This window comes from Eleginops maclovinus, chromosome 19 (assembly GCF_036324505.1).
Source record: "Eleginops maclovinus isolate JMC-PN-2008 ecotype Puerto Natales chromosome 19, JC_Emac_rtc_rv5, whole genome shotgun sequence".
In the NCBI taxonomy this organism is placed as follows: Eukaryota; Metazoa; Chordata; class Actinopteri; order Perciformes; family Eleginopidae; genus Eleginops; species Eleginops maclovinus.
In genome coordinates, this window is record NC_086367.1 from 8,176,178 (window position 1) to 8,185,620 (window position 9,443).

The 9,443-nt window shown below is 39.1% G+C and overlaps 1 protein-coding gene across 1 annotated transcript; it reads right to left on the minus strand.

The window, feature by feature from the left end:
* Positions 1 to 3,800: 3,800 nt before the first annotated feature.
* qrsl1 (glutaminyl-tRNA amidotransferase subunit QRSL1) lies at positions 3,801 to 9,410 on the minus strand. The gene is made up of 11 exons (XM_063908135.1): positions 9,296 to 9,410; positions 8,642 to 8,801; positions 8,467 to 8,565; positions 7,837 to 7,933; positions 7,487 to 7,648; positions 7,197 to 7,372; positions 6,904 to 7,016; positions 6,449 to 6,641; positions 5,708 to 5,825; positions 5,378 to 5,583; positions 3,801 to 4,597 (listed from the first exon to the last, which is right to left on the minus strand). The coding sequence occupies exons 1-11, from the start codon at positions 9,317 to 9,319 to the stop codon at positions 4,380 to 4,382; spliced, it is 1,566 nt and encodes a 521-aa protein (XP_063764205.1). The 5' UTR covers positions 9,320 to 9,410; the 3' UTR covers positions 3,801 to 4,379.
* Between the last annotated feature and the right edge of the window lie 33 nt (positions 9,411 to 9,443).

Here is a 9,443-nt window from a genome sequence, read left to right on the forward strand (position 1 = left end):
GAGCATTTTGGACAATGTCATTAAATGAGTGAAATGTAAACTCTTCCGGATTTGATTATCCTACATTGTCATGAGTAAATTGCTTCATTCTGTTTTCCCTATGTCTCCAGTTTATAATTCAAAGCAAAAGAGGCCTGATGAAGCACTGGCCACATTCCTGCAGTGAAGCCGTGAAACCATTATGCCGCTGGAGTGCGGTCAGGTTATTGAGAGAAGAGCTCTCCTTTATTCGACCACTAGAGTGTAACCCACTTAAGGCCCTCCTCCAGCCACTCCACCCATCTCCTCCCTCCTACCAGAAACCCGAGTTCAGGCATCTGTGTTTGTTTGCTAGTAGAGAAGGGAGCAGGGAGCAAATGCTTCAGAACAAATACAAAAAGAGAGAGAGGGATCAGGGAAAGGTGAAGGATACTTATCACTGAGGTGTACAACCACTCTCGCTTCTCTTTGCTTTTCCCACCAGATATCTGCATTTCAAAACCATGACCATCAGCTGCCTTTGATAAGTGGCTTGACACCAGCCACTAAATGGCCGCCAAGTTTTTTACAATTTCAATAATGCTTCAGACTTTAAGAGCAAGGTTTATCCCTCAACATTGATTCAGCAGTCACTGCAAAGTGCCTCTATGGAGTCTAAAACAACAGGCCAGACCTTTTTGCTTATCAATAAGTCAAAGACTATCATGTGCTGGAAACAGATATCACTGCACAGTCATTGTGGTTTTCCAGAAGGCTTACAGCACCTGTGAGCTTTAAGGAGGTGTTATGTAGCTTCTAGTATTACATTTTATCTACCTATTCAAATCCACTGAGATAGAACTGAAACATTGAATTAATCAGTGCAAGAAGTTTTTTTGGACAGTCCCTGTTTTTACTGTATATTTCAAAATCTGGACTGATTGGTTCAAAGGTTTCCCAGATGTAATGATAGATTAGTACACACATTCATTTACCATTCTGGATTTATACAGTATCTTTAGTGATTCCTAAACTTTTCATTTGGTGTCATCCATGTCAACATTTTTGTATGTCCATTACTTTGTATTCTGACCAGATACCCTTGCTTGAAGGGAATGGTTATTTCATATGCGCTTTCGATTGTTCAAATGTATTAAGCCACCGTGGTATACTAAAGTCGGGGAAAACTGTCTATTCTGCAAATGTGAGGCAACATGTTAAAAGTCGCAGATTAAAGGCTATAAGATGTAGTTTGAAAATGTCAACATAACATTTGATCTAGGGAAAAAAGCGAGGCTGAGAACATAAACTTTGAAAAGACTCTGTCTTAAGAGGAAATTGAATTATGGAATATAGGACCCTGAAAACATACGCTTGAATGCTAGAACGCTACAATAAAAATAAAAAAATGGAGTATGAAGTAGCATATATGCTAAATTTAAGAATGTTAGAATCCTTATTAGCATGTTAGCATGCTAACATTAGCGTTTACCCAACTTCACCACTGTGCCTTAGTACAGATCTGTTAGCAAGGCCGTAGACTGGTCTGGCTAGCATTCGTTTAAAGCAGGCTAATAAGTCCTATACAAAATCTCATTTGAATTCCTCTGTAGTATTCTTATATCTCAGAAAATACCAAGTAGTGAGAGATAGAGGGAGAAAGATCATTTAAAACTGTAAGCTGTACGCTTAGCGGTTGGAACACGAAGCAACTCTTGGCTTTGATGGTGTTTTTTTTATGTTTCAAGGAATTTATATAAGTCTTCTTTAAAACCACTGTATGCCAAACGACAGCATGATCCAAAGCATAAACAAAGGAGAGTGTATTGTTAAATTACAGTGGCACTATGTAAAATTGTACGACTTAATAATTTCTTGCCAGTCAGGTATAGAGCTTGTAGACTAGAGGCACAGCAAAGCAACAGGAACAACTCCATTAATCACACTTCCGTACAGAAGTTGTATAACCATGATCTATGGAACTATAAACATCCTTTCATTTATTACATTTACAGTAAAGCCATCATGGAATTCATCATCACACTGAATGAATGCGGAATATAAGTCTCAGATAAAGACATTTACCAGTTCCATGCACAAAACTAATTCCTGTATTTTAGATAAGGCTAATGTTGTTAACCACTATGACTCAAAACAAAGCACGCACTGGGCAAAAGGTCAATAGTTTATCACGTTATCTAATCAAGCATCATCCACAAAACATGCTGAGTTAATGCAACCCCAATTTAATCTGTTGAAGGTACAGCAAGCTGAAGGAGCCAAACTCTGGGTTTGGGAGATCCTTTCACCTGGCAACACACACACACACACACACACACACACACACACACACACACACACACACACACACACACACACACACACACACACACACACACACACACACACACACACACTCACACTCACACTCACACTGCTAGTTTTTACATAAATAGACAGTACTGTCATGGTTTTCCAAGAAAGACACAAAGTTCTATAAAAATCTACTTCCCCTTCTTAACTCAATACAAACATGTTTATATTTCCTCTATGTGGGTGTGTGGGAATCCAATAACCATCACTGTAACCTATTAATATGACACCAAGGAAAGAGCAGGGCAGGTGGGAGGGGTGGAACAAGGATGAAAGAGTAGAAAAGGGGATAGCCAGCAAATCCGCACATCCGGAGAGTGAAATGTCAAAGGAAACAGTGGAGCCCTGCATGGGACTCCGTGTTCTTCTGTGTGGAATATTGTGACTGAAAGCTTTACGTTTTATACACATTTTCATATATGGAACCCCATGTTAAAGTGTGATAAGAAGCCATGCTGTAACTTTTCCTCCATACTCCAGAATTACTCCAAGAGTGGTTTGACTTTCATTGCTACAAAGGAGCAATGTGAAATTAAACGGATCCTCAAATCTGTACCAACGTTCCATAGTTTCATCTTTTCGGATCCTGCTAGGCGATAAGCATCAAGCCTAGAAGCAGAGTGTAACAGTAAGCCTGGCGCATTCCTCACTTATAGCAATGTGTATAGGTGGAGTCCCAAAAAGTCACACCACTCAGATAAAGACATTTACCAGAGATAAGGCTCCTAATTGCACCTGCAGAATCATGGGAACACGCTGTATCTAGTCTCTTAATCCTATTCTTAATTGTCTTAATGTGGCCTGCTGTAGCTGACTAAAGTCCTAAATATACGTGTTCTCAGGCTAAGTTGTCCTCTGTTCAACTGATGTGGAACAGGTTTTGTTCTAAACTTAGCATGTCTCATTTCTGCATGATAATTGAAGCACAGTAAGGTAGGATGTGGGGATCCCTGGGCACTATATCAAGATTAAGGAATGGTGTACCTAGTCTAAAATTATCCCAAACTAAAGAAATGTGTGTGCATTCCATTGCTGTGATTGTTTCCATGGTGCCAAACTCACCTGTATTATTGGCCACATTGAATTTCCTTTTACATAAACTTCAATGAAAACGTTTTGGAGATCTTGAAGAACACCATGGAGCCTGATTATACAATTTTGGTTTAAGATTGTCCTCAAATATGAAAATATGACAAATGTGACAAGTGCGGAAGAATATTAGTGCCACTGCCAGGCATCTGCTTTTTGAGAATAAATGGAAATTATTAATAATAAGTTCCTTAAATTCAGCTCCCCATTATGTCATTTTAATTGCAACTCGAGCTGTTGTATATACATAATTAATGATACTTTTGTTTCCAACTTTTCATTCTATTTTCTCACTTTAATTTGGTCCTTCAGTGGCAGAAGGAGGGACATTTGAGACGTGGTCTGTAATTGTGATACATATTTTGCCAGACGTCTGAGCATTAGATGTGTTGTCATGTTTATTTGACAGTAGTACATCAAAGGAGGTGTCTAAAAAATATTATGATAATATCTTTCAAGCATTGGGAATATTGTATAAATCAATCAAATCAAGAGCGGACAAATTGACCGAAACCAAAATAACACAAGATTTTTGATATATTATTGTTCATGAAATAATCTTATAGTCTGAGAATATGGTGATACAGGATTGATAATGTTTACCATGTTAATCATTTGCTTATCTGCTCTAAACAAAGAGAACAGTTTAGACTAATGGGAGTGTAAGTAGTTTAGAAGGTATTTGGTCATAAAACAAAGTAAAGTGAAATATAATAAGTACCCCTTTATCAATAAATGCATCCTGCATATCTTAAATAGCCACCTTTAGATAAACAAACAAAGCAGATTGAACACAACGTCCCTGCACTTAAAATATGACGCATGATGTAAAACAGTGATTGTAAGCTTTGTTGTAAATGTTTTTTATGATGGTTGAAACTCCATCGAAAATGTCCCAAAAAGGCATCTTATGTGTGGAGAATGTTCGTAAAAGTTACACTTTAAGTCCACAGTTCTCTTCATAAAGCTGAAGTCCGCTCTCTTTTGGACTTTTCAGTATCATTCCTGCTCTTGCTGGAGTCTCCATAGTCACTGATGGAGGGAAACCCAACACTCTGCTCCATCCATTGGGCCACACTAAGCAGCTTCCGGTCTTGGAGGGCGGGGCCTATGAGCTGTAAACCAATGGGAAGGCCCCGTCTTGATAAAGCAGTAGGCACAGAAACAGCAGGGAGACCTGTTATGGAGAAAGATGTTAGTTTGGAGAGTGATACAAGGCAAAACAGAATTTAAACTCACTCCTTTAAAGCTCTCAGGTACAATTTAGTCTGAGCTGAAATACTCGTGTGTTTACCTTTAGTTTAAGAGCATAACAAAGTAAAGAAAGAAGTGCAATACTCCTTTGCCCTTTTAAAAGGGACACTATTCTGCTCATTTTCAGGTTCATATTTGTATTTGTGCCTGTACTGTGACACGATGCTTTAATGTTCAAAAAGCTCTTTGTTTTCCTCATACTGCCTCTGCTGCAGGACCTCTTTTTACCCTCAGTCTGAAACCAGAGCCCAGTCTGCTCTGATTGGTTAGGTGGCTGGCTCTGTTGTGATTGGTCAATCGCCTAAAGATGTCCAGCACCTTAGCCTATCACGTACAATGCCTTGGAGCACTAGTCAATAGAAGCGCAATAATTACATAGTGATGTCACTATGTTGCGGAACGAACAAAGGAGTCTTCTTAGTCAGGAGGGGAGCTTAGCCTTTACAAACCATTTACATGCACAACAACCTATATAACTCCCTACAGGAGAGTGGAAACACCAAAGAGGAAACCCCCCAATACAAATAAAAGCACAACAGGGCCCCTTTGAACTTCACCACCACATTGGTGATTATTAATTTATGAGATGAACTAAACTGAAGTATATTTTGGGGAGAAAAAACGTTTTTTGTTGTGTGGGAGTATCTTTGAATGCATCCTCCTACACTTCCTATACGTTCCTCCTGAAGGCCTTGCTGCGTACCTGCCATGTTGACAGGCTGGGTAAAGACGTCTTCCTGGGTGCTGCGTGTGCGGTTGTCTTCCTGTGTGAAGTCGGAGTAGCGAGCTGCATCAGTCAGAGTAGTGGGCGTCAGCAGCACGTCGACACCTGAGCTGAAGACATGCTTAAAGTCTTCTGCAATCAGCCGCCGCACTTGCTGAGCCTTTAGGAAGTAATGCTCGTAATTCCTGGCAAAATGGGAGAGAGGATGCAGACAGTTATTTGTTAATGTTTCAGAAACATTACGTCCCACCATACAATAAGTTAAAGAGGTCAACGACAAAAGAAGAAGTAATAAGGTGCAAGTCTTACTGTTTGAGGAGGAAATAGTTCCCAGACAGTATCCTTCCTCTCACTACATCATTGAAGCCCTCATGTCGGCTTGAGGCATACATGGCCTCTGTCGAGCTATCCACCTCACTGCGATGACCTGAAGGGAAGCAATTTGTTTTATGTTAGATAATCAAAGAGATTCCCTGTGTAATTTGAAAGTTATGTGGCAACTAATGTGAAATGGTCCTCACAAGGGAGGGTGATTTATTAAATGTAATAGAAGTATTGCGTAAATTACTAAATTAGAAAAAATATTAATTGTCACTTTATCTTTAAAGAGACTTTGGTTTTCTGATTTCAAAAATAAAAGCAACCTTTCAATGAAGAAAATAGGACATTTTACATAAATTTTACAAATCAGTCAGTACATTTTATATAATTAATAAAATGAATCAAAAAACGGAAAGGAATACAAATAAATGTGATTAAATTAATAACATATCTCTGCAGTACTTCAGAGAAAAAATTAATAGAATTGTGTGTTATATCTAGTCTTAATAACAAAGAGTGAATTTCCATATTGACAGAACATTACTTCAGAGAGTTTAGATCAGTTTACTATCCCACTTAATGTTTAAAAGAATCGAAGGGTTCAATCAAACTGAAAATAAAAAGATATTGAAGCAAATCCTTAAAATGTTGAGATATGATTTATAAGCCATATCACCAAGCACTGGGGCACAATGAACCTTTATTAATATAATGTACACGGGTTCATACCGTATTCTAGGCCGTCGAAGCGGGCCATGTTAGACGCCACCTCAGTGGTACACAGGACGTGGTAGCACACAATGGAGTACTGGGTGTGGGGGAGAGATACTTGCTTTACCCGTGCCCCCGCCTTCTCAAACATGTCAGCAACACGACTCCACTGTGCTACAGTCTCCTCAGACAGCCCCGGGGCATGGTACTCCTGACATACAACACAAAGAGACAGGAAGGAAAAGCGGCTTTAGAAAATCCATGCATTTGTGTTTAAGGATATTTTTCAAACACATAGAAATATCCTTAGCTGCACATACTGTTCAAAGTATGTATCTTAATGACAATGCTGACATGCTGATAAGACACATAAACTTCAAGTACAGGTCATGGACGCATAGCTTACCTCTTGGTCTTTGACTATTCAAGTTAATTCTAAGGAAAAGATGATTTTAATATGAAGTTAAACTCACCTTAGGAATGCCGACACAGATGTTTTTGACATCAAATTGTTCTGGTAGCTCTGTCAGGGATGAGGGGGCAGGAATTGTTGTTGAGTCTTTAATATCAAGGCCTTCAAGGATTCCTGTGTGACATAGTAAAACCAATGTTAGGTAATCATTAGATCGCAGTATGACAAATTAGGTGCTATATTGTTTTTTTTGCAATGTCACATATTAGGGAAGTGACATTCTGGAATCACCATCTTTAAGAGCAATACATGTTTTTATGTAGGCCTGAATGACGTTCATTAAAAGATTCCTACCTAAGACGATAGCTGCGTCGCTCACACTGCGAGTGACGATACCGGGGACGTCCATGGAGTTGACCAGTGGGATGAGACCATGTCTGGACAGCAGACCATAGGTGGGCTTCAGGGCTACAACACCACACAGTGCCCCAGGGTTACGAGTAGAACCACCTGTGTCTGAACCCAAGGCCCTGTACAGTAAAAGTATTTTTTTTAAACATTGAATCAAATCTTTACTTTTGCATTCAGTTGTTTAATTTGTTTTCTTGGTAACAGTTATGAAACCTGTGAATATGTTCCCTCACAGGTAGCTGGTGAGTGAGGCCACAGCTGCAGCACTTCCTCCTGAACTTCCTCCAGTGATGACCCAGTCAGAGTCTGGCATTGCCCCTGTCTGCTCTCTGTAGGACGCAGCATAGCTCCAAGGGTTCCTCACCGGACCGAAAGCCCCGTCAGTACTGCCCGCACTTTAAGCAAAGAAACCAATCGATAAATACATAGGAAAACTGCAGACCAGTTATCAAAACATTTCTCTTTCTGTATGTGTAAAAATCCGTAAAGCAACTTGATCAAGCTATTTATAAAATAAAATGGGATTTGGAGATATCCAATACTGCATACTCGGCTATTGTGACATTGATAACAATGACCTTACCCCATAGCAAACTCATCCATGTTGACTTTCCCCATGAGGACAGCCCCTTGGTCCAAAAGCTTCTGGACCACTGTGGCATTGAAGGGTGGACTGTAGTCTGAAGCACAAGTAACATAATGTTATTTTTGGGAGAAAATAGGCTTCTATAAAATCAAGCTATTATAATATCCAAACTTGTAATAAGTCAAATCAGGTCTGTAGTGTGTTTATGTATACTATACAAGCAAGAATGTATGGGTATGAGAACATACCCTACTGCACATACTCAAGAGCACAATGCATTGTGTCTGGGTGCACAGGGCTGGCCATCAGTCATGTGATATTTTGAGCAAGGCTAATACTGTAGCTGTTAAAATGTCACTTCATTACATTTTGAAATGTTTTACACAATACTAACCATTTAGATTCCCAGATTGTTGTCATTTTCTTATCTTTATAACACCTGTTTGAAAGTTTGGTGCAATATTATTGGAGATGTGACAGATCCACCTGAGTATACTACAGTGTGAATAGGCTGCTGGTTAAATAATACCAATACTTGTTAATTTAGTAGTTGGTATTCAGTACATTTTATTAAGAATATACTGTAGTGTGCAGTATGCAGCATGCAGAAAGTTAGGATGCACAGACCTTTAAGCATCCTGGATGCACATGTAGTCTTGATATTTTCCGTGCAGAAGTTATCCTTGACTGCAAAGGGAATTCCATCCAGAGGACCTCTGGGGGCACCTGAAGGAAAAACAAGATCAGTAACACCAATGTCTTTACTAAGAATGTATATAAATGCATGCTCAGGTTTCCACACCTTGCAGCAGTCTAGTTTCTGCTTCTTGAGCCTGCTTCAGCGCCAACTCCTCCGTCACAGTGATGTAAGCATTAAGATGTTGTGTTTTCTTAATGCGGTTCAGACACTTCTTACAAAGCTCTGTTGGGGAGATTCTTCCCTCCCTGAGCGCCAAAGACACCTGGAGAACAATGAGGAAAAACAAGTAATGGAATATGACTTGTTAATTTGACTCAATTTACCATTTAAAGAATAAACACTTTGCTTGTTAGATTAGGAAAAGCACATTTTAGCTACAATCTATACAGGTGTCCCAAATTCCTTTTCAAATTAAGATTTACAAAAAAGGTATATGAAGTTACCAAATATTTATTCATTTGAAAAGCCTCACATTGAACACTCTGAAAGACACTTTTCAGTTCTGGGCTGGACATAAAGATATAACTTGACCTACTTTATAGAATCACGACAGGTAAATATACATTCTTACGTTAATACAATCATAAAATGTTGTAAGGATCAACAATATGTGTAGGCATTTATAAAGCCAAGGGTCATACACTTTACACTGTTTCACTTCAGGCTGGTTTGATTTAACAGTACACAACGACCAAGATATAATTAACTGTAACATGCTCTGAACAGACATGGAGAACAAAGAATAGTCGTACTAACCTCCCTTATTGTCAGGCTGAGCATTTTTACAGTATTTGCATCGCAACCTTTCAAAATAATAAACAACCTTCGTACAGTGTGCAGCACAAGCAGGCTACCATGTTTGTTTGACCAATCAACATCTAACAACGCCTTCTGTGATTGGACA